At 38.7% G+C, this 26,499-nt stretch overlaps 1 protein-coding gene across 2 annotated transcripts in view; it reads left to right on the forward strand.

Moving 5' to 3' along the window:
* Positions 1-26,499, forward strand: part of mnat1 (MNAT1 component of CDK activating kinase) — a 107,529-nt gene that overhangs the window by 49,989 nt on the left and 31,041 nt on the right. For both annotated transcript variants that reach the window (XM_052025122.1, XM_052025113.1), the window contains one exon: positions 11,507-11,629. In XM_052025122.1, the coding sequence (XP_051881082.1) occupies positions 11,507-11,629 (123 nt within the window). The remainder of the gene's footprint in view (positions 1-11,506; positions 11,630-26,499) is intronic.

The raw sequence follows: 26,499 nt of genomic DNA on the forward strand, positions 1-26,499 counted from the left end.
TGCCGTCCCAACACAATTCCATGTTTCATATGCAGGAATATCCAACTCCCTCTGAACACCAACTGAATTAACATTTAGGGCTGATGAACTTTTATGAAATCTCGTTTCTTAGACTGAGGATGACTTGCTTCCTCTCCAGAATTTTAGCCTCATCAGCCACTTCAGAAATGAATGTTGGACCTACAGAATCTGCCATAGCTGGGGCAGAAGGTGTTGGATGATGTGAGTGGCAGGTAGTTTGGAAGAGCGTGTGCTCCTTCTGCCTTTTCTGCTGTGTTTCTATGTGCTTCTGATGAATGCATGAGGTTCTCAATGCTATGGCAAATACTCCTCCATTTTGACCTGTCGTGGGCCTGAGGTTTTCAGGAGGCAGTGCGGATATAGCACTTTTTAGGGGGTTTTTGAGAAGATCCCCAAATCTTTTCCTTTTGTCACCTAGTCATCTCTTCCTATGACAGAGCTCAGAACTGAGTGTTTGTTTCAAGTGGATGATGTCAGGCATGTGGGTAATGTGGCCTCCCTTTGGGAGGCAACAGAATATAATTAGGGCCTCAACACTAGGCATGTTGGCCTGTGAAAGGGCAGTGATGTTGGTTTGCTTATCCTGCCGGTGGACTTGGAGGATTTTGCAGTGACTTTGGTGGTGGTATCCCTTCATTGCTCTGGAGTGTCTGAGGTAGTCCATAACTTAGTTACAGGAGGGCAGAAGTCATTGCTGTTATGAGCTTTGTGCTGGGTTTGGAGTCTTGATCTTCAAGTGCTCTTTTCCACAAATGGCTAAATGCTATGCTGACATACTGAAAGCAATGATGAATTTAGTTATCCATGTTTACTTTTTTGAGAGGTGGTTCCTGAGGGATGTGAAGAGGTGGGACCTCTTCATTATTGATCTAATATGCTAATTTTATTTTGCACTTCAGAGATGCTACCTGATTACCAATGTTAAGGTGATAGTGAGTTGGATTGGTGCTATAAGTTTGCAGTTTTTGTACCTAACAGACCTGACAATGTGAACTGACAATACAATTTTGCCAAGTCAACTGCTCCACTAATCCAGTGATGAGAGCCAGTTTTCAAAATTAATTGCAAATATGAAATAATTTAATCTAGCTTGGAAATGGGAGGTAATGTAAAATTTAAAAGAAAAACGATTCTGCAGAATTCCTAAAATACTGACTTCAATTTTTCTAATGTATTTCTGCTCTTTACAAAGCCAGTGAAAAGAACAGGATGGCATTGACTGAGTTGTTCACAGCTGAAATGATGCCATTCTGCATTAGTCAGTAAATGCCATGATTGGGTAATAGGATTGTCTGGCTAGTAGTGAAGTTCATACTAGGCTCTCTTAATAGGAAAGCAGTAGATTTTCAGGTTGAAATTGTTAATTCTGTACACACTTTTGCACAGACTTTAAGGTCTTAAAGAAATTGTGCAGGATAAGCTGTCCTGAAGTCAGGAATATGAAATGTATGTTGTACATATGTATGATGTTTTCCTGGAATATTTCAAAATGTAGTGAACACTGTAAACTTCTGTCTTTTGAGCTCATCCAAAATTTACCAGGCATGCAAATTTTGCACAGTTTGGGCATAAAATGTGAGATGTGTCATGGACCTCGATTCCCAGTGGCTCCCTTCAGTGCACTTGTTGGGGAGGGAATCTTAAAAGTAGAGGTTAGCTGACAGACCATGTTTCAAAAATAGTGGATGACAAATCTATATGTGAATATGTAATCAATTAGTCAACTATATTTTAATTTGTTTTCTTCAAGATTCCAAGTAAATTGGTTTTAATACCAATTGAGGTCTTGTCCTTGTATTCTATTTAAAACAAAAATTCTGAAAGTCATGACTGTCTAATTAATTATCCACATTTGTTGAGCAATAAAATTAAATATTGTAGAAAATAGTCATCTTTTTAGAATCAGAGTTTGCTCCCTGATCAAATAATATTTTTTAAAATGAAATTTAGTGCACTGGTGCATTGTTTAAATTGGATGGCTGTTGAGTCAATGATTAATTGTCTTCAATTTTATCACTTTATAAACCTAATTCAATATATGTATATGAAAAAACATTGAAAAATAGGAAAGTTTAAACAGCTAGTGGTTAATTAGATGTTTCAAGTAATTTAAGTTTATTTATTAAATTGTTTCTTTTAAGCTCTGAAATGTGTTCAGCTGATCATTGGTTTTTTTATAGTGCAAAGTGTGCTACATGTTGAATGATATGTGCTCTGTAACTGTGGCCCCTTCTTGCCTGCCTCCATAAATGTGAGTAGCTTTTACAGCTAGAGGGCTTTGTGCCAAACAGAACAGGTTTTACTTGTCTGTGAAGATTTATACCACAGTGCAATGCATGACTGCCTTTGCACAGGTCATTTCGGAGGTCAACAGAATGAATGTATACGACAAGCCTTGAGCCATTACTATCTTGTCTGTGAGGCAAAAAAAAGTAGTTGGCTGACATCAGGATAAAACTACAAAAAAATCTACTACTATGTAGGTCATTGACCATATTATTTTTAAAATTTTGAATAATTACTGAAAAGGATTGAACTGATTTGAAAAAGATTGACTTGCTGGCAAACAGCCAGTTTTGTGAAGGGAGGGACAGGGTGCAGTGATTAATTAGATTTTGCGAAGTGTTGCAGCAAATGTCTGATTGGCATTAACATGTGTATTGGCAACTGGTGGAATACTAAGTAGATGTAAAAATACAGCGCCAACAAACCTCCTAGTATATAATTGTACATTTTATACATTTTTCCATAATAACAACTGTATTTTAACCCATTCATCATTAAAGCTGTTGCTTATCATCAGCCACTTGGCACTTCCATGAATGCCAAGGTCAAATCATTGTCGATGGTAAGCGTTTATGAGAACAGTGTAAACCGATTGAATTGAGCAGTTATTTCACTTTTAATATTTGTACAAAATGTAAATTTATTTTAGTTAAGTTGCCATTAATTTTAGTAAAGGATTTTATGCATCCTACCATTATCTGGACAGGAAGTAGGCATAATTTCCAGGAAAAATTATCACACTTTCAGCTATTTGGTGTTTTCTTTGGAGTTTGCAATCCTTCTGGGACATTTGAGTGAGTGAGAAAAATGCAGTCAAAATTTATGAACATCTGTGCTAATGATAATAAGTTAAACACAGTATAGTTTAATTTCTGCTTAGCCTATTGAGAGTATATTAAATAAATGTTAATTTTTATTTTTTCAGTTCCCTGCAGATTTACTTGTTCTCTCCCATATGAGGTTCAGTGCTTTATAATTAATGCATTGGTATTCTGGATAGTCGGTGACATCTTTTCTCTTGTAACTTGAGGTGCAATAGTTTATTGAGGAACACTTCATTTGCTATGTTAATAAGAATGCATACCGGGACTGCAATGTTTGTTAGATTAGTTAGCACTTGTTCTTAAATTTGCCACAAAGTAATTTCGTATCAGGATGTATTTCAAATGTAATAGTTCTAAGGAGCAGTAAATTAATAACCAGTGAGTTGGTAGTGAATTTCATCAGCAATCTCTGCCTTCACTAAGAAGTGACACTCGACATATGGAAAATAGGCCATGTTTTCCACTATCTAGGCATAGAATTTTATTGTTTGGTGGGTGGCGGGGTTGAGGGTTGGGTGTTCAGAAGGCTGATAGAGAATATGAGTGTTCACTGTAAAGCCCCTTGTATATGTTTCAGTGAACAAGTCAACAGAGACTTGGAGCTCAGTCTGAGTGTGCACACACATAAGCACTGACTACATGCAGCAGCTCATTAATTGGAGTGACCTTGGTTTTGGAGTGGAGCTTGACCCGTAGATTAGCTTCCCTCTAGTCTTGTGGTGAGAAAGATTGAAAACAGAGTTGGAGCAATGTCACAGCTTTGTCTGACCTCAGTGTGCACAGGTATTGAGTTTATGGTGGATCTATTAGTTAGAATGCAGATAAATTTGAAGCCAGGTAAATTTGAGAAGGATTTCAGTTGGCATATTTCAAAGACTTTTGTACAGTTGGAAAAGGCCATTGTTTTCTCTGAAGTGGTGGAGACTGAGGGGAGATCTGATAGAGGTTTATAAAATTATGAGAGGCATAGATAGAGTAGACAGCCAGTATCTTTTTCCCAGGGTCAGATGCATTTAAGGTGAGAAGGGGCAAGTTTAGTTAAGCATTTATTTACTAGTTTAATTAGTTTAGAACAACATTGTGAGTCGAAGGACCTGTTCCTGTGCTGTACTGTTTTATGTTCCCTGCTTTTTTTTCATATGTCTGTATCATTGTTCATTGTAATTCTTGATGGATGGAGTCCACATTTCAACCTGTAGAGAGGCTCTTCAGCCACTGAGGAGACAGTTCAGGAGTACCCTTGTGATGATTCTCATTGTGGAGGCCTCTCTTTTGAGGTTACAGTCTGATTTGTCTCTTATTGTGAAGGTGGTCAGATTATAGCAAGTCTGAAGTCCTTTTGCTTGCCCTCTTCCCAGATGAGGAAGAGGAGGCTCTGAGTGCACATCAGAAGTTCCACTTCAAGTTTTAGAACATCAGTAGGGGTACCATCTGCTCCTGAGGCTTTGTTGCTTTTCATCTGGCAAGACCGGATAGGATAGCATTTTGTGGAATGGAGTCAAATGCACTTGCCTCAAGGTTGATCTTCAAAAAGGGAGATCTTCAAAATGCTTTTTCCAGTGAGTGCTGACTGCCTGCTTGTCCCTGATAAGCTCTCATCCATTCTTGGCTCTTGGTAGGGGCTCCTGAGTGTTTGGGCCTTAGCTGGTCTTGAGAATGCTGAAGAATGCTCACACGTCATAGTAATCAGCTAGTAGCTGCATCACCTACACTCTTTCCATCCACCATTCGTTCTTTAGGTCATGAGTTGTTTAGTTAGATTTCTGCCATCAGGTGCTTGTAGAACTATTTATTTCCCTTGATGTGATTAGAATTTTTAATCTTGTAATGGTTTCTTTTGTGGTTAATTAGGTCCTGGATCTCCTGGTTATTCTCATCAAATCAATCCTAGTATTTTCTGGTAGTGAAGTCAAAAATCTCTTCACAGGTACTAACTGTGGTGGACCTGCAGGTGCTGTGGATGTCATGCAGCTGCTGTTGGTTGAGAATTGTAAGGCTGTCTGTGAGTACTGACTGCGGGATCTTTGAGACCTTTTTAACATTTGATTTTTCTGTTGCCACTTTGGCCTTGTGGGCTTGCTGATGGATTTAACAGTATAGATTATGTAGTTGTTGGTACAGCGGTCTTCAGCTCCTTTGCGATTCAGATGGTATGGAGACCCTTGCAGCATCTTGCTCGCATAATGACATTTGTGCCTGCATCAGTGTGGTCTTGTACTTCTCTCTCTGACAAAATAGGATGGTGGCTATGGCAAGGTTGTGTTCCAAGCATTTTTTCAGAAGGAAGATTCCATTGGAGTTGGCTTTCTCTACTCCTTCCTTGCCAATCACACCTGTCAAGAAGTTTGCATCCTCTCCAACCCTGACCTTGATGTTGGCCAGGAAGATCAGGTGGTCTCTTTCTGGCACTTGACTAGGGTTTTCTCAGTGTCAGAATAGGGTTACTTATCTATAGTTTTCAGGGTTGGGACTTTTGCTTTAATTCCTGTGGTATGCTAGTTCCATGTTAGTGAGCCAGTAGGTCATGAAGTGTGTGCTTATTCCATAGGGCATTTCACAGACCAGTTCAATTTTGATGGCAAAACCCACCCTATGAAGAAGACATTCCTTTTCTAGAAGTGGTGTATCCACCACCTTGTTCTTTTAAGCTGGCCATCTTCTGTCCGTCATGTTTCTTTCATGGTGGCAATGTCCACCCACATTCAGAGAAGTGATGCACAAGCATTTTCCACTCCTCAGTATGAAATTCAGGACCTGGAATGTGAAGACCCTCAATTATGACCTCAGCATCGACAGATCCAAATGTTATTCAACTATTATACCCTGGGAACCCAGGTACTTTCTTGTACAGTTTTATGAATATGAATTAAAAAAGAAAATGCTGGAAATACTCAGCACCTCAGGCAGCATCTGTGGAGAGAGAAACAAAGTTAATGTTTCAGGTTGATGACCTTTTGCCAGAACAAGGGAAATTTAGAAAGTAGGCATGCTTCACATTACAGAAAAGTGGGAGAGATATCTGAATCCAAAAGAAAGTGGATGACTCATTAGTGTTGGCTGAAAGGGATTGGTGAAGGTTTGTTAATGGTAGTTATTCTGTTTGGAGGAAATGTAAAGAGGGCTGTATCAACAGGAGAGGGCAGAGCTGTCAGTAGTTGCCAAGATTTTCCAGGAATTTGAACAGTTGAGGGTTCTTCATTTTCCTATAAGTAAATGAAAAAAATTGGAATAATCCTTAGGATAATACATTGTTCTACAGTTTAATGTAAGAGCCTTTGGCACCACTGCCTCGTTGAGAAAGAACTGGCATATTTTAAACCTGTCATGGTTCGTATTTTCTGGAACCCAAGGTGGCAGACTCTTTTTGTGTTCTCTGTATAATTTTATAACAGATGCCAATTAGTTTGAAATGCTACGTGGAGTCATACAGCATGGAAAACAGGCCCTTCGGCCCAACTGGTCCATGCCGACCAAGATGCCCCATCCAAGCTACATGAAGCAATTCCTTGTTATATGCAGTATTAAATAGTAGAATTAAAGACTTATTTTAGCTCTGTAAATGAACTTTAAGCATGTACTGTAAAGCTATGCTGGCAATTCTCAGCATGTCAGGATAGATATGTGGAGAGAGAAACAGTTAATACCAGTTTGATGACTTTTCATCAGAAGTAAGAAAAGTCTGAGTTTTTCCAGCATTTTCTGTTCTTATTTATTTCCAACATTTAGCTTATGGACTATAAGACTTCAAAAATTTCCCATTTAAATGTAAAAAGATAATAGCAAAATTTTAACACATTTAAATACATTTGAGCTGGAAAACTTCTTAAATGAAACCACTTTTGTTTGCATCCTGATGCAGGATCTTGACTCGAAGCATCAACTATCCCTTTGCCTCCACAGATGCTGCTTGACCTGCTGAGTTCCTCCAGCACTTTGTTCTTTGCTTCAGACTACAGCATCAACAATCTCTTGTTTCTCCTTCTGTTTTGGTGATGCTGATTGAGGGGGGAAAAAATTAAGATATCGGTAATAACTTGCTGCTGCTCTTTGAAATAATGCTATGGCATGGTTTATATCCATCTGAGAGGAAAGGTGGGGCAGCTGTATCTTGTCTCATCCAAAAGGACATCATTACATTTGTGCAGTAGCTTAGATCCTTGTGCTCAAATCTCAGAAGTGGGAAGAAATCACAATCTTCTGAATAGAGGAGAAGCTGCTGTCAACTGAACGATGGCAGATGAGCACATATAATGCAATAATTGCTTACCATCATTGTATAAATTTATTTCCATAAAACACAGGAGCAGAATTAGGCCATTCGGCCCATTGAGTCTGCTCCGCCATTCGATCATGGTTGATTTATTTTTTCTTCTCAATACCATTCTCCTGCCTTCTCCCAGTAAGCTTTGACGCCCTTACTAATCAAGAACTTATCAATCTCCAATTTAAATATACCCAATGACTTGGCCTTCACTGCCATCTGTGGCAATGAATTCCACAAATTCACCCCCCCTGGCTAAAGAAATTCCTCCTCATCTCTGTTCTAAAGGGACGTCCTTCTATTCTGAGGCTGTGCCCTCTGGTCCTGGACTCTCCCACCAATGGAAACATCCTCTCCATATCCACTCTATCCAGGCCTTTCAATATTCGGTAGGTTTCAACAAGATTCCCCCTCATCCCTCTAAACTCCAGAGCCATCAAATGCTCCTCATACATTAACCCTTTCATTCCTGGGATCATTCTTATAAACCTCCTCTGGACCCCCTCCGATGCCAGCACATCCTTCCTTAGATATGGGGCCCAAAACAGTTCACAATACTCCAAATGTGGTCTGACCAATGCCTTATGAAGCCTCAGCATTACATCCTTACTTTTATATTCTAGTTCTCTCAAAATGAGTGCTAACATTGCATTTGCCTTCCTTACTACTGACTCAACCTGCAAGTTACCCTTTAGGGAATCCTGCAGTAGGACTCCTAAGTCCCTTTGCACCTCTGATATCTGAATTCTCTCCACACTTAGAAAACAGTCTATGCCTTTGTTCCTTCTACCAAAGTGCATGAACATACAGTTCTCTATGCTGTATTCCATCTGCTACTTTCATTGTCTGCCACTGGCCCTGCAGAACACCCAGTAGTCACTGGCAGCCAACCAGAAAAGGCTTCCTTTATTCCCACTCTTTGCGTTCTACCAGTCAGCCAATCTTCTATCCATGCTAGTACCTTTCCTGTAATACCATGGGCTCCTATCTTGTTTAGCAGCCTTGTGGGCAGCACCTTGTCAAAGGACTTCTGAAAATCCAAGTAAACAACATCCACTGATTTTCCTTTGTCTATCCTGCCTGCTACATCCTCAAAGAATTCCAACAGATTTGTCAGGCAAGGTTTCCCCTTAAGGAAACCACGCTAACTTCGGCCTATTTTATCATGTGCTTCCAAGTACCCCGAAACCTCATCCTTAATAATGGACTCTAACACCTTACCAACCACTGAAGTCAGGCTTACCGGTCTATAATTTCCTGTCTTTTGCCTGCCTCCCTCCCTTAAAGAGTGGAGTGACATTTGCAATTTTCCAGTTCTCCAGAACCATTGCTGAATCTAGCGGTTCTTGAAAGATCACTACTAATGCCTCCACAATCTCTTCAGCTACCTCTTTCAGAACCCTGGGGTGTAGTCCATCCAGTCCAGGTGACTTATCTACTTTCAGACCTTTCAGTTTTGCAAGCACCTTCTCCTTATTAATAGTGACTACTCTCACTTCTGCCCCCTGACTCTCTTGAATTTCTGGCATGTTGCTGGTGTCTTCCACAGTGAAGACTGACGCAAAATACTTACTCAGTTCATCCTCTGTTTCTTTGTTCCCCATTACTACCTCTTCAGCATTATTTCCCGGTGGTCTGATGTCCACCCTTGCCTCTCTTTTACTCTTTATATATCTGAAAAAACTTTTGGTATCCTCTTTTATATTGTTGGCTAGCTTACCTTTGTATTTCATCTTTTCTCCCCTTATTGCTTTTTTAGTTTCCTTCTGTTGGTTTTTAAAAGCTTCCCAATCCTCTAGCTTCCCTCTAATTTTTGCAATATTGTATGCTCTCTCTTTTGCTTTTATGCTGTTTTTTCTATTAATCTTAACAAGAGAGAAATAATTTTGTGTAATTCTTGAGAAAGTTAAGCTAACTCTTCGTTTGCTAGCAGCAATTCTTCTGGGATCTTTTAAATGTGATTCCTTTGTTTCTGAGAGCATTCAGTTGAACAGTATTGTTATTGCAGCTGCTGCACGTGTTTGCCCTGTCAGCTGAAAGTCATCTTAGAAAGATTTCTCCCTGCCCCCATCCATCTGAGTCCGTTTCAATGTGTGTGAATTGCTTGAACATTGCAGATACACCTTTGGAATAAGATATTTAGCTTGCCTAAACAAGAGAACAGCATTTAAAGCACAGCTGGAGTTGTTTTGTCTTTTTTCAAAATTCAAGTTAATTATCAGTGAGTGAAAGTGTGGTTTGTAAATAGTTCAGCAGCATGAGCTAGCAAGAATCAGAGATATCGGTACATTTCAATTTAATTCACTAAACAGCTATTATCTTCATACAATGAAAGTCAACGTTAAGTTCTGAGCAAATGTCAGTTGTTTAATTGTTGTGTAGACCATGTACATATTTATACAAAACCACATTTTATTCTGCAGCCCTCTTTTTAAAATGTATAAAATTGTGAAATAATATTTTAGTATTACTGCTTCATTAGAAACCTCTCTTGTGCAAAACCTATTGATAAAAAAATATTATATTTGGGCTGGCTTTCACAACTCAAAATTCATGTAACTACCTTCATTTTATCTTTGAAAACTATATGAAGTCTTTGGTGGAAAAATGTTAACATACAAATTTAGCTCTCTGCAAGTGAACAAAGAATTGGTTATTCTCTAACATCACCTCAGGATGTGCCTGAGGAATTAGCCTTGAACTGACCTCAAGATATAGATAAACTATACCCTGTTACCTTAAAGGGGTGTGCTAGAAAATACATTTCAACTTTGCCAGAAGACTAAGGCACTACATATTGCCATGCTTCAATGTGCGTAGATAAACAAGCCTTCTTCAGTTTTGTGACTGACACTACAGGAGATTAATTACTTTGTTAAATACAATTTTGTTAATAAACATGGTTGCTAGCATCAAATAAAGACTTAAATAATCAGTTCGTGCTTTTTTAAATTGATTTTTCCAAATGGTTGTTTATTGATAGTTAAGGGTTAGATTTGCATGAATTGACCCTTTATTTAGCAAAATCGATGTATTTATTATATATAAGGTCTTTCATCCTTTGGCCTCCACCCTGACAGTCCCTTGTTTCTGCCTTGAACGGAAACCCAACCACTCCTTATCTGTCACCACCCCTTGCTCTCCTGGATGATTTTATTCTTATGTTGACTAACTTTTTTTGACTTAATTTATTCAAATAAAAGCTACTGCTATGGAACCCACCTAGATCTGAGCAATGCCTGTTTTTTTTTTATGTGAAATGTGGAACACTTGTTGTTTCTTGTTCACCACCTGAACTGACAAATTTTATTGACCTGCTTCCAATTTCCACCTTTCTGTTCCCTTTCACATGGTTCATCTCTGGCAATTCCCTTCCCTTCTTTGACTTAGCCTATGCCCAGAAATAGAGTTATGTGCACAACGTTCAATTTGGGATACTTTATTCTGTTCTGATGATGTGGTCCCCTTTACATTGTGAAAATCATTTGCAGGTTGGGTGATGACTGTACAGATCACTACTTTCAGTCTGAAATCAGTACCGAGTGTTTCCAGTCACTTCTGGCTTTAAGTGTCTATCTGACTTGAATACTGCCCTCCCTGCTCCTAGCCTCTTGCATTGTTCTACTGAAACTTAATTTAAGGATCAGAATCTTATCATTTGATTAGACACTTTATCGTCTAGGGGACGGAATATTCAACTTTTTCACAAAATCTATTCCCATTTAAATTGTCTCTTTATAGTGAAACTACGATAATCCACTTTGTGACTATTTAGAAATCCTGATAGTTTGATGACTGGCTCACCAGGTGTTGTTTGCCTTGTATCCTTCCGACTTGCTAGATCCTATGAGCAGGGTTGGGGCCGTTACCCACAGTAGAGAGCAAACATAAATTTGGGACTACCAATACTTTCTGCTGGAAAATCTGGGTCACTAAGTAAATGTCTTTAAAATGTACCTTACAATCTTTGTTATGCTAATTTCCACAAAGTAGTCCATAGCTTTATTTGTCAATTTATAATGGTGGCACACTGACACTGGAGCTTCATGCTTTTAAGCATGAAATTTTTGTCTATTTGCAAAGTACTCCTAATGTGCAATGTATTTTGCAAACAGGGTCAGCAAATATCCTTGCAGCCAGTGCCAAAGATTGAAGAGTCCTTGTATGTGTACCAACCGTTACAGATGGAGATATATGGACCTGAAGTTCCAGAATATGAGCTGCTTGGAACACTAGGGTAAGGAATAAATTCACATTCACATAATAATGTTCTGCAGAGTTCTTTTAAGTATTGGGTATGTAAATAGGTCTTTCTGAAAAGTACTAAATTGTGTGTTCTGCAGATCAATGACTTGTTTTAATTAAAGTTCTGGTTTTGTTTCCTGGCTTTTAAATTTTAATCTTTTGAGCTTCGTTCTTCAAAGGCAAAATGCAGGTCCCATTGTGAGCTCTCAGATAATACAAAATTGCGAATTGGCAAGCACCGATTTTTTTTGTTTTAGAAAAGGTCATGAAATATGCACGGATATTACAAAATAACAAATTGTATATATCTACCTGATTTTGTTTTTCTCTTGCTTAGTTTTTTTTTGTTTTTAACTTTTTTTTATATATAGAAGCACTCTCCCTGCCCTTCATTTTCTGCACTTAACAAAGACCTCAAATGCCTCCTCAAAGGAGTACGTATATCTCCTCCTCCTCACGCACTGATTTTCAGAGCAGATCCTAATCAGCCAAGGAGGTACTCCTGAGAGCTTGATTATGTGAAAATATTTCATATATGAAAGAATATTAGGGGAATAAACTCAGTGCATATAGAAATTCATGCAATAGTAAAGTGACTATTCAATGCGTTGTAACATGGCTCTGAATGGTGGTAATGGAGCATTACATGGAAACAATCTAATCCTGAGAATGCAGAAACTAGCTACTAATCCTATTTTGAGATGTGTTTTGTGGCACATGGCCAACTATTGGTCTTGCTGGTACCTTTTCATATCCTAGTTTAAACTGCCAGCACAAGGGAAGATACTTGATGCCATCTGCAATGAAGAAATTGGGATCTAAAGAGAAGATGCATTGTAGCCATAGGAAAAGGAAGAAGAAAATCTTAGGAATTAAACTTTTGCTACTATTTTAATTATGCTGTCTTGTATGGTATTGTCCATGCCGTCTGAGTCAAATTCAGAATGCAGAGTCCTTGTGAATAAAGGTTGCAGTTGTCGGATCCAGGACCAAATTTATATTGGGTCATTTCTTCAAATACTCTGGGTTAGCATTTTATTTCATTGATTACCTTACAGATGATGCAGATATTGCACATTTTTGTTTAGGGGCACAATTTATTAGCATTTTACACAAAAATATTTATCTGGCAGAAAATCTGTATTTTTTAAATTCACTTAATTGGAATTGAGATGAAATTCAGGTAAGCTGTGCTTGTTTAACAGCTATGGTGTTTACATTAAATTTTATGTTCACCAGTGGATTTTTTATATCTCTGTAACTAAAGCCAAGCCTTGATTTAATATAACAAGTGGGTTAATGGTGCGTTCTTGCTGTTCATTCCAACCTTGATACACTATCTGACTTATTTTCAATAATAGAAAGTTCAGGACCGTTGTAAACATTTTGTAAATGGTTAAATGTCATGAAGGCAAATTTGATCAGAAATTCACACAAAATATATTGATAAATCACATGGTGAGTGATAAATCTCTAATCTTGCAGGTCATTTTTCTTGCTATTATTCAAGCATATTTAGAACCTGGTCTCCAGTTATTTTGGTCTCCCCTTGCCACTGGATCAAGACCTTGCTCTGTGAAGCCCATGTGATAGCTAGTGTGCAATGGCTACCCATGGTAAAAGAAACCACACACAGGCAGTTTTCAGAACGCAATATGGAGTTTCGAACCTGGAATGTTATGAAATTAGTGCTCCTTCCCCGACCTTATTATTCTGGCTTCTGCCCTCTTCCTTTCCAATCCTGATGAAGGTCTCGACCCGAAATGTCAACTGTATATTTCCCTCCATACATGCTGCCTGACCTGCTGAGTTCCTCAAGCACTTTTGTGTGTGTGTGTGTGTGTGTTGCTCCAGATTCCAGTACCTGCAGAATCTCTTGTGTCTCTAGAATGTCAGAACCCTTATGGACAATGCCAACAGTAACAGATATGAATGCTGCCCTACTCTCTTAGCTCAGGAGCTCAGAAAATTTGACATCAATATTGCCACACAAAATGATACAGAAATAAACAGTCAGTGGGTCCACCTTCTTGTGGAGGACCAGATTGGAAGAGGAATGTCTTCTTCATGGAATGAACATCGCCATTAACAGTGAGCTAGTATAGCAATTCAGTGACTTTCCAAAAATGTTGTATGGTCCTTTGGAACCAGATAGTGTGCACGTCAGTGAAAATACCCCAAAGCTGGAAGCTTCACGTGATCCAGGGCAGATTGACTCTGAAAAGATCCTGGTCTAAAGGGCAAAACCAATCCTCCAGGGCAATTTCTATGCCAAGATGGGAAGGGATGCAATCCTCTGGCAAGGAGTGATCAACAAGGAAGGAATGGGGAAGACAAACTCAAGTGGAATCCTTGTCTTAATAAAATACTTGCAGCATTCCTTTGTCATGTCATGTTTCATTAGAGCGGCAAGCACAAGACATCATGGATTGGAGGACCTTAGTTATGAGGAGAGATTGGAAAGGCTTGTTTTCCCTGGAATGAAGTAGGCTGAAGGATGACCTCATAGAAATATATAAGATTATGAGGGCAAAGATAAGGTAGATGGTCAAAATCCTTTTCCCATAGTAGGAGTATCAAAAATGAGGGCATTAGTTTAAGATGAGAGGAAGGACTTTTAAAGGGGATCTGAGGGGTAAGTTTTTTTTTACACAGTGGTTGATACTTGGAACACACTGCCTGAGGAGGTGTTGGAATCAGATACAATTTCTACATTTCAGAGGCATTTAGCCAGATAATAGGCAAAGCATACAGGGATACGGTCCTAATGCTGCAAATGTGATTAGTGTAGATGGGCAAAAAGGTTGGCATGGACATGGGTGGGCCGAAGAGTCCATTTCTGTATTATATCTCGACTTCATGACTCTATGATTAATGTTGAATCTCATAAGGACCTCACATGGGCAGCTCTTCTTCTCACAGACAACCCTTCAACTCCTAGATTACTGAATTGCACCAGAGTTGAGGCCATAGAGACTCTTGGCTTCTCTAACAAGAAGTACCTGGTCCATTTCGATGAGAATGGTAAAGAGATCGAGAAGTTAAGCAACTACAAATAGGCATTCCTGCGTTGGAAGCTCTACCTCCTATTCAAGGAAAAATAGACAGCTGTACAGGAATTTGAAGTAAAGATTCAGCAAAAAACCCATGACCTAAAGAAGAAACGGTGGATGGAGAGAGAGCAGATTGCTCAGCGACTCGGAGTCAGCCATGGCATATGGATTCTTAACTGCTATAAAAGCCACCAATGGCCTCAAAATCTGAAGGGCTCCCTCATTCCTCACCCTGTCCACTGAGAGCCATACATGGGGTGAACTTGGCAGAGGGACATTTAACTCCCCCTGGAAGGAACACGCTGAAGACCACCAAAATCATGAATCTGTCTTGATATGAAAACCCTAGACTCCATTCCATAGCAATCTATTCAGGCCAGTCTTTCTGCCGCCCTAATTGACCAGAAGGCCATATCTCAAACCAAGAATGACAAGCCACAGCAACAGGCAGAATCCCTTATGAAATTCTAAAACTCAGTAGTAAGGAGTTTTGATCTTTAGTCCACAATCTCATTGCCCACATTTTGGAAGGGGAAGATATACCAGGGAATCTGAGGTGTCATCGTCTTCAAGAAAGGAAACGTTTCCAACTGTGGTAACAACAGGGAACATCATCATTAGAGGCAGGTGAGCTGCTCCCCAAATCATTAGTGTGGATTCCATCCATCCAGAGAAACAGTGGACATGATCTTCACTGTGTGAAGACTCAAACAAAAGCAACAAACAGCACCAGCCACGATACATGGCCACCTTCGACCTCACTGATGTCTTTGACTCTATCGATTGAGAGTGACTAGAACACCCTCAAATTCAGTTGCTCACAGAAATTTGTTTCCATCTTGCATTTGCTCCATGATACCCTGTAAACCATGATACTAACTAATGGCCTTGATAGTTAAGCTGCAGTGTCCAGTTATACATGTGTTTGCACATGCTCTGAGCCCAAGCTTCATGACATCATTTACTCATCTACCGAAGGATATGAGAGGATGGACCCACGTCTGAAAGACCCTCTACAAACGTCTCCCTGTTGCACCACACCATCCTCTGAGAATAAAGGTTCACTATGACACCCTGAAAGACATGGACCACTTCCCATATCTTGCGAGGTACCCTTTGGCAAAGGCTGATGTTGATAATAAAATTTACCTCTGTCTTCAATGTGCCAGCACAGCCTTTGGTTGATTGAGGAAAAGTGTTTGAGGATCAAGACATCAGACTTGGCACAAAACTCAGAGTCGACAGGACAGCAGATCTTTACCTTCCTATATGCTTATTAGCCCTGGACTGCTTACAGCAAGGCACCACAATGTACTGGAAAAATACCGCTGATACTGTCTCCACAAAATACTCCACATTCATTAGAAAGATAAGCAAGCCAATATCGGTGTCTTCTTCCAGGCCAACATCTCCAGCATTGAGGCCTTTGTTGCTCTGTGCTGGCTACATTGTCAGGCTGTGTTGTTTACATGCCCGACTCCAGTCTCTTGAAACTTTGTTGTGGGAGGAGGTATGGGAAGTGGTTACCAGACCTACAGAGAAAAAGTTTCAAGGATGGACTCAAAGCTTTCTTGAAAACATGCGATGTTCCCACTGGTTTCTGGGAGCCTCTGGTTCATGGCTACTGAAAGGGGAGAAGGAGAATTTGAGAACCTTGGGGCTGCACATCAGGAGCATACAGAAACTCTGTGTAAGCAGCAGAAGGAGCACTCCATCTCACAAACTACCCACTTACTACCTCATCTGCTAACTTCTGTTCTGCCTGTGGAAGAGTCTGTGGTTCCCACATGGGCCTCATTGGCCATTTCAGGACCCAGAAGAATTTGAGTGGGAGCAAATCGTCCTTGATCCTGAGGGATTGCCTAAGAAGGTGATGATTTTGATATGCTTGGTAAAAGTTGCTGAAGAAAGACACATTTATCCCAAGAAACCACAAAAATTAAATTGTTACTTGGAAAACCTATATGTTTTTCATTGTTTATAGCTCCATTGTGCAGGAAGATGTATTGATTGACTTGTAATGTCTTGCATATTGATCAAAACAACTAATGATTAGTGTTTTTAAAAGGATTGAATACAATTTTTAAAAACTGCAGTTCAAAAGCTGAAAGTCCAATTTTTTCAGTATTATATATTATCTATGCTTGAGAGAGAACTAAAGAACTATTGTCCATTTAGTTTTAATGTGTAGCCAACCCAACACAATCGGGAGCCATTAATATGTTTTGTAATTGATGTCAGGTTCCAGGTGGCAATTACCCTTGTATCCTTGAGAGACAAATTTCTGACCTTCAGAAACAAGATTCTGTTTTGTGTTGGGCAAACAATCACAGGCAAAGTTTGGAATAGATCTATTGTTTGGGAAAACAAATTAATGGTGAAAACAATGCAAACAGGGACACATCAGGAATTGATCTAAAAAGAAAATTTAGTACTGACCTGAAACTCAAAGAATGGGATTAGTCCATAAATTGAGCATATAGTAACTCTTAAAAATAATTCTGTAATGACAGCAGCACCGCATTTTCGCATCACTTTGAGGCTTGCTCTCCAGTGTTTCCCTATCTGTCTTCCTTACATACTTTTTCTGCAAGGTTCAGCAACTCTTATTCATGCCTTTTGGAGCTGTCTGCTGGTTCCCTCTATCCAGCCTCCTTTCTCTTTATTTTCAACACCTCAGGAATACTTTGTTAATAATTTCTGCTCCTTCCAAGCCTCTGTGTATATCCTCTTTCCTCTTAATTTTCATCTTTTCTCATTATAAGGAACTCTGAAATATGTTGAATACTATACTAAAGCGAGCTTTTGTATAAATATGAATTTATATCTCGCATTCTGATCTCTTGGAGGAATGGATTGACACAATATTTGCTACTAATTAAAACAGAACAGTATCAGCAATAATTTGACACAGCTTTTAACAGTACTGATGCAGCTGGTTGTTGACATAATTAGATGATACAATGTGTTGAATACTAGTTGGCATGCATTTTAAAATTGCAAAATAAAGAGAATCTATGCATTTGAAATTGAAACAATTGCAAAGCAGCATTTTATCATAATTCAGAAGTAAGATAAGAATCCACTATGGTGTAGTCAGCTGAGAATGCTCATAAGAAGGTGATGAATTTTTTAGAAATCATGACTTTGGTACTAATATGGTTTATTTTGTGTCAGAAGAATTTATACCGAAGTATGTGCATAATGCATCATTTCTGTTCACTCTTGTTTATTTTTCCATTTTGTGTGACATTGCTTGTTTGTAAAAACATTGTTTACCCATTACTTTAAAACTTTGTTGGTTAAAATCAATGTATAGCTTTAAAGATGTTTTAACCACAGGACTGTTTAATTACACCAATAGAACATCTGCCATTTTTTTAAAAAAAGAAAATATTTATCCTTGCTTCCTTTTTGTTTTCTTGCTTCTCATCCTGCAGCACCTCTAAACTCCAGCATGTCCTGAATTTTGTGCACTTTCCCAAAACCTCTGTCCTGCTGACTCAGAGGTGCTTGGTGTCACATTTAATTTGTTTACTCTTATCTGTGGCAAGTGTCTTAGCTCCTGATTCCCCATAATCTTTTCACCATCATTGTACTGCTTGGGTGACAGTTGCTGCAACAACACTCAAGAAGAACATAAGAAGTAGGCGTAGGCCAGTCAGACTCTCGAACCTGCTCTGCCATTCAATACGATTCTGTCTGATCTGACCTAGGCCTCAACATCACATTCCCTTGTTCTCCTCATACCTCTTGATTCCCTTGTAGCTCAACTATCTGCCTTAAGTATATTCAATGATTTTGCCTCCATACCCTTCTGGAGTGAACAATTCTTAACAGTCATGACCTCTGAGAGAACAAACTCCTAATCTTTATCTTAAATGATGACTTCTATTCTGAAATGATACCTTCTAGTTCTGGATATCCTTGCTAGGAGAAATACCTTTTCAGCATCCACCCTGCCAGTCTCCCTCAGAATCCTGTATATTGATAAAATATGCTGTCATTCTTAATTCTACTGAGTATAGATTCCGCCTCTATTCCTAGATAGTTCCCTTCATCCTCGGAGTCAACTTAATGAGTTTTCTTTGCACTGCCTCCAACACAAACATATGGAAACCTTAAGATCAGTTTTTTTTTCTAAAACCAGGTACAATCTCACCAGCACTCTGTAAACTTCCTTTATTGCAAATGATATACTTAATATGCTTTGCAATAAAGGACAACATTCCATTAGCATTCCTGATTACCTGCTGTACCTGTGTGCCAATCCTTTGTATTTTGTATACCAGGATCCCAGATCCCTTTGTACCACAATATTTAGTAGACTTGCTCCATTTAAATGATAACTTGCTTTTCTTATTCTTTCTTGTTGAGTAGCCTATACATGTCCCATTACAGGCTGTTTTTGTCCTCACAACTTACTAACCCAACTAGCTTCCTGTCTTCAGCAAATCTGACTCTTGCCTCATCGTCTAGAATAAAACAATTTTCTTGATCAGCACCCCATACATTAAATGTTGACACCTTCCACCACCAGCTCCAAGTGGCTTTACTGTGTGTCATTTAGAAGAAACACTGCTGCAAATCTCCAAGCTTTTTTTTTCAACAATATCTCTCAAACCCATGACCTCTACTACATTGGAAGGATAAGGACAAGAGAGTAATTGTATGAAAATGCCAATACTCTCAAGCTCCCCTTTAAATCAAAACAAGTTCTGACTTAAAGACATATTGTTCTTTCATTGTTGAGTCCAAATCCTGGGATTCCTAACCTAACATCACAATGGGTGCACCTTCACATTGCCTGCAGTGGTTCCAGAAGAAAGCTTGGCACCATCCTCTTGATGACAATTAGCAATGGATTATGAATGCTGATCTTGCAAGCAAAGCTCAAGTCGGCAAGGCCAAGGAATTGATTGTGGACTTCAGGAAGGGGAAGTTAGGAGAACGCACACCAGTCTTTATTGAGGGGTCAGCGGTGGAAAGGGTGAGCAGCTTCAAGTTCCTGGGCGTCAACATCTCAGGATCTATCTTGGGCCCAACACATTGTTGCAATCACAAAGAAGGCATGCTAGCGGCTCTACTTTAGGAGTTTGAGGAGATTTGGTATGTCACCAAAGATTCTTGCAAATTTCTACAGATGTATGGTGGAGAGCATTCTGACTGGTTGCATCACCACCTGGTGTGGAGGCTCCAATGCACAGGATTGAAAGAGGCTGCAGAGGGTTGTAGACTTACCAACTCCATCACGGGCACAACCCTCCCTGCCATCGAGGACATCTTCAAGAGGCAGTGTCTCAAGAAAGTGGCATCTATCATTAAGGACCCTCGCCACCCGGGACATGCCCTCTTCACACTACTACCATCGGGGAGGAGGTACAGGAGCCTGAAGACCCACACTCAGCGTTTCAGGAACAGCTTCTTCCCCGCTGCCATCAGATTTCTGATCAGTCCATGAACACTACCTCATTATGCCTCTTTTGCACTATTTATTTATTTTTGTAACTTATAGTAATTTTTATGTCTTTATGTCTTTGTGTCTTGCATTGTGCTGCTGCAAAGTAACAAACTTCACGACATATGTTGGTGATAATAAACCTGATTATGATTCAGGAATTTAAATATTCAAACCATAATCCTATTCCCATCTCAACCGTACCTTTTAAACCTGTATGGCTTTCCACATACACGTTTCCCTGACTCTGGTCTTTTGTGTTTTTTCTCTTCTTTCTCCTTCATTTCTGCCACTGGCCCCACCCCATCTCCTGTCTCTCCCCACCTCCTAACAACTGCCTGCTGTCCAGTTGGCAGCAGAGTGTTCATCTGCCTTGCGTCTCTTCTTTGAGACATTTTAATCTTCCAGATGATAGGTGGCGTGGTTGCATTTGGGAGGGGACTGCAAAATGAAATGTGGCAGGCAGTTATTGTAGCCTCATTGGAACTAATAGATAATTTCAGGATTTTGCACCTATTTTTACATAGCTTTTTTTCTTGCAGTGATTTATCACTTTCATTAAAAGAAATGAAATGGTATTGCTACTGTAATTTTGCAAATTATTAATATTGTTTCATTCTCCAAGAAACATTTTTAACTGTTCTGCAAAAGTAAGTATTTAAAAACTGCCAAAGGCGATGTGTGTTGACAGGTTTACACTGTTTAAAATTATAACCATTCATTAAGTTAAACATTCTTTTGAAAGTAATATAAATCATTCTATATTGGATATTTTTGTACTTTTTTTATCCTTGCTTAGGATAAGATTTTCTAAAACGATTAAGTCAGGCCTCGATTTTTTTTAAAATTGACATTTAGATCAACAAATTGCAGAAGAAATGCTTTGTAAAGCCATGGATTCTTAATCCTCTGCTTTTAAATTAATAGTGAGTATGGAAAAGGACCCTTCAGAGTAGGTCATACTTCTGAGCTTAGAGTGTGTTTCTGTAAAATGTCAAACTCAGGTTTTGCTTAATAAATATTTTTAGTGATGTAATGGTAAATTTTGGCAGTCTGTCAGGACAAAATAGAACATGATTAATGCTTTAATAAGTAGTGTTATACCACTTTATGATGTGGATCTGGTATGGTTTCCTGCACAATGACAGAGCAGCAGGTGTGCAGATGTAATTTTTCCTAAGAAGTAAGCTTATGTTTTTCAAGATGGGGTTCCTTAATCTTTAAAGTCTTAGCTATTTTTATTTATAACAATTACATACTATTCTTTCATGTATTGTACAGAAGTTAATTATATAGTTCCTTGCAATGAAAAGCAAAACATTTTGTTCTCTGCACTTCATTCTGATGATCATTTTGGGTGTACTTCAACTTGGAGGATAACCATTTTAATCAGTAATATTAATGCAGTAGTCCTTAACATACCACTCGTAAATCAGCACCTGAAAATTCTCAGATTTACTCTATGGACCCATAGCTATTTCCTGCATGACCATTTAAGAGACCTCTTAATGTTGTCTGCTCAGTGAGTAACAAGCTTTCCATTTTTAATAGACCTTTTGATTTCCGACTGTTTGCAAATATATACCATAATGACTAAGAAGTGTTTCATTTTGTAGATTTCAGAATTTCACAATTCCCTGCATTCTTAAAGTACATCCATTCAAAGTTAAGATAAGATATCTTAATTAGTCACAGGTACATTGAAACATGCAGTGAAATACATCATTTGTATAGAGTGTTCTGGGGGCAGCTTGCAAGTGTCACCATGCTTCTGGCGCCAATATTGCATGCCCACAACTTCCTGACCCATGTGTCTTTGGAATGTGGGAGGAAACCGGAGCACCCAGAGGAAACCCACGCAGTTGTGGGGAGAATGTACAAACTCCTTACAGACAGTGGCCAGAATTAAACCCAGGTTGCTGGTGCTGTAATAGCCTTGCGCTAACCGCTATGCTACCCATTAGCGTTTCTTAGTTAAGGACTTATTTTCTTAAGAAAATATATTGACTGTATCAGATTTTATATTTAATACTCTTAACAATTTTTATCATTGAGTATTTGATGCATTCAGTGGTATAGCTATTGAATGGCAATTAATAATCATTGAATTCCCTTGTTTTATTGCAATGTACATGTTTAAACTGTAATTATGAAAACTTGCATTTTTTAAATGCCTGTTTGCACAGGTTCTACTTGGTAACAATGGAAGTGTTGAATTCTTCCAAACATAACTTTAGAAAATATATGGCTTCCATCTTTGCATAATTTTTCTCTTTAACTAAAAGTACGATCTTTTACGTGGTAAGGGTTTGTGTTTCTGACATTTATTTATCTGAAGGTGGCTGTACTTGCCCATTGATAACAGCATTTAAAAGTTGTATTTATGTAGTGCCTGTAATGTAACACAAAATCTCAAGGCACTTAACAAGACCGTAACATATTTGACAGCAAATCTCAGAAGGTGATATTAGGACAGACATTCAAACACCTGATCAAACAATTAGGAGTAAGAATTTAAAAGAAAGAAAGGGTGAGAGAATGATGAGGAGGATTTCAGAGCTTACGGCTAAGATAGCTGAAAACATTGCCTTCACTGGTGGTGTAATTAAAATTAGAGGTGCACATGGTTCCAGAATTCAAAAGCTTGGAGACGTGTAGGACTGATGAATAGGAGGGTCAGAATTCCCAATGGAAGATTTGGGAACGAGAATGTGCTTTTTAAAATTTGGGTATTTTTCGGTAGACGAGAAACTAGTGAATTGGGTTAAGGACTGAGTGGACTTGGCGCAAATTAACTTACAGCAACTGAGTTTTGGATTCATACAAGTTTTGTTGTAGTGTGGAAGATAGGAGGTTGACTAAAAGAACATTGATATGGCCAAGTCCAGAAGTAATGAGGGCAAGAATGAACTGAGGCAGGGACGGAAGTAGACAAAACCAGAAGAGGTGGGGGGAAAAAGCAGAATTGGTGAAAGAATGGTTATGTGTCCAGAAGCTTAATTCTTCAGTTAAATGGTTGCCAAAGGGAGGAATGGAGATAGTGGTCAGGGAATGGGGCATCCTACTCACTCAACCATGGATAAGTTATTGGTATTGTTCCCTTCACTAAGGCTGTAGGTGAGTTAAAGGATGACTAAGGGCAATTTATCATACGGTCATACTTGCATAGAATGACATTTGATCTTTTTCAGTGTATAGAGTTGCAAGAAATTTATTTGTGTATTTGAAGAGTGATGTTGAAGTTATTTGATTTTTCCTTATATTTGTTAGAGAATAATTTTTCCCCTTGTGTTGCTATTTTCTTCCTGCTGTTGTGTAACAGCTCTGTTGGTAATGCTAATAGTTCATCAATTTCGTATATAGTCTGGCATCTAGTTTTATAAAAAGAGCTACTTTGGATGGTACATTGTATTTAATTTAGCATGAATATAGTAAGAGCATTTGAGTAAATGGGAACCTGGCTACTCTACAGAATAACAATAGATATGCATTCTATCAGTCTCGGTTTGATACCCAACAAGTATGTTGCCATCAAATAAAGCAAGATTGGTGGAGACACTTGCCTTTTTAATTCTTATCCAGAGTATTTTAACTGTTTTAGTTTATTAAATGTTAGAAATATTGCCCTTGGTTCAAACGTTCAGAATAAATAATTTCTGCATATTATGTTTCAGTTAGGACAGTGTGAACATTTTTAATTAAGTATACTTTATTACCTAAATATGACACAGTGTAGCCTGTTTATTTAATATTTGGCAGTGTATTTCTCACTGTTTTGCAAAAGCCCTGAGGCATTGACCTATACACACTGTGGCAATTGTGCAGAGAATATGGTACATTACGCAAAGCTTTTTGATTACAATTGAGCTGGCTTGAGTTTTAGTATGTGCGCTAAGCAGATGTGGCATGGTATTTGAGAATTGGATTTTATATTTATATTTAAAAAATGCATCTAAGCAATTCATCAAGAAGAACACACATAGACAATGTTAATACAATCATCCATGCTGTTTTATATGTGAAATTATCCTTAACTGAATAGGCACTGTCCAGTCAGCATCTTTTTATGAAACCTTGGTTCTACTCTTTCTCTTAGTTTGGAAATATTAGCAAGTGGCTTAATTTTATTGTTATTTCCTACAGACTTACTCCAGGCTGACAATTCAAACTTAATTAATCTGGATATAGTAGTTTCATTAATGCTATGGAGCAGAGGAGGTTCAGGGCAGATTTAAATGAAGTGGATAAAATCAAGAAATCTCAAAAGTGGGGGCTAAGACAGACCTATATTGCATAAAAGTGAAGTCAATAGCTCGGGGATATGGATTTAAGGTAATAGATAGTAGTGAAGATCTGAAATCACCACCTGAAAGGGTAGTGGATGCAGAACCACTCATCCCATTTAAAAAATGCCTTGGAAAATCACATTGTTCTGAAACCTCCAAGGTAACAGATCAAGAACTGGGAAATGTGATTGAACTGTGTAGAACTTTTTCCCCCGTCATGGACTTGATGGGTGAAGTGGCCTTCTGTGGTGCACCTTTCTATAATTCTGTGCAGACGCTTGGTTGCTGCCAGTGATTTAACTTGCTTCAAACATGATTCCCTGGTGTCCCAAGTTTAATATTCACTTTGCAGAACTTAGTAAAGGGCAGCTAGCTATAAGCATTCCAGGATTTGACCCGTTAACCTCTGTCAGTTTGTTTTTCTCAGACACTTTGATGTTAAAATTCAACAGATTTTTCTTCTAGATGCATGTAGATGTACACTAGTGGGACTTCCTCACAATTATAAAAAATTTGAAATGACCATTTCAACATTTCGATAATTGCTTTAATTTTTTTGAAACAGAAGTAATATAAATTTACTTTTCCTCCACAACTTGTGTTCCTAAAACACCCTTGAAAGCCTTGACAGCTGGCAAAGCACTCCTGCAGCTTTGCTGGCTATAAAAGCTATGAGGGGTTTTTAAACTCTAAATGTCTGACTTTAAGAAACATTAAAAAAAATTTGAAATTGAAATTAAAGCTAACTAAAAACACTAAGGTAAGGGATAAGAGATTCTCAGGGGATATGTTGGCCTATGGGCCAAGTGCTGGAAGATTAGGATTAATACGGAAGGGCACCTATTGGTCAGCATGGATGTGGTAGGCCAAATGGCCTGTTCCCATGCTGTATGACAAAGACCACCTACCTCTGCTACAGTACACAGCCTAATTTTGTCCCTACCACACTCAATTTGACAGTGAAATCCTTATCCATGGGTTCGATATCTCCAAACTTAATAGTTTTTCTTTATTGCTTGACTTTCATCACCGCCCCCTGCCCCATCACTGATAAATTTAAATTCATCCAGGTTTCTCCTGTGCATTTCTTGTGCTGTACTAAGCCCCATTTATCCATTTTCTTAACAACCTCAATTGTGGCACATGCACCTGGAGTGTCATATTTAAAATCTACATTCTTGATGGTTAAAACTGTATGGCCCTCTTAGGTATATTTTCCTCTGTCTCTAGCCTTGTATATAGCACTATTCTGATAGAAGTTTATAAAATTATGAGAAGCATAGACAGAGCAGACAGCCAGTATCTATTTCCCAGGGTCTAATACTAGAGGGATGCACTTAAGGTGGGGGTGGGGTGGGGAGAGTTCAACGGTGATGTGCAGGACAAGTTTTTTTTACACGGAGTGGTAGGTACCTGGAATGCGCTGCCAGGGATGGTGGTAGTGGCAGATATGATAGAGGCATTTAAGAAGCTCTTAGACACAGGAATGTGCAGAAAATGGAGTGATAATGACCATGTGCAGGCAGAAGGAATTAATGCAGTTTGGCATAATTAGCTTAATTAGTTTTGCACAACATTGTGGGCCAAAGGGCCTGTTCCTGTGTTGTTCCGTTCTATGTATTCTCCCTTTGCTTTACTGTTGGTTGCCATGCTTTTAACTACCTGAACACCACGTTAGAATTCTGCAGAATCAACCCCTTCCCCCCGCCCCCCGCCCCAGCAACATCTCTGCATTTTTATTTCCTTTTCGTCCATAAACCCTTATTGCATCGGCCAAACTAATGTTTCTTTTGATTCTGTATTCATTTTCTCCTTTACATATCTGTGCATGCATTTCCATAGTAAAGGTGTTGTACAAATGCAAATTCTTGTATTTGCATATGAACCATGAGGATTAACATAAAGTCAAAGCAATGATTGCATTATTTTGTGCTTTTTTTCTCCACTAAGGTAAGGTAAAAGGGTAAACTATGAGAATGTTGAAATGTGGATTTCTTGGCAGCTGTTTGGAAGCCAAGCTTATAAAACTTTAATGAATTATTACATTGGCATTATTGCTTATAAA

The sequence above is a fragment of the Pristis pectinata genome, chromosome 1, assembly GCF_009764475.1.
Source record: "Pristis pectinata isolate sPriPec2 chromosome 1, sPriPec2.1.pri, whole genome shotgun sequence".
NCBI lineage: Eukaryota > Metazoa > Chordata > Chondrichthyes > Rhinopristiformes > Pristidae > Pristis > Pristis pectinata.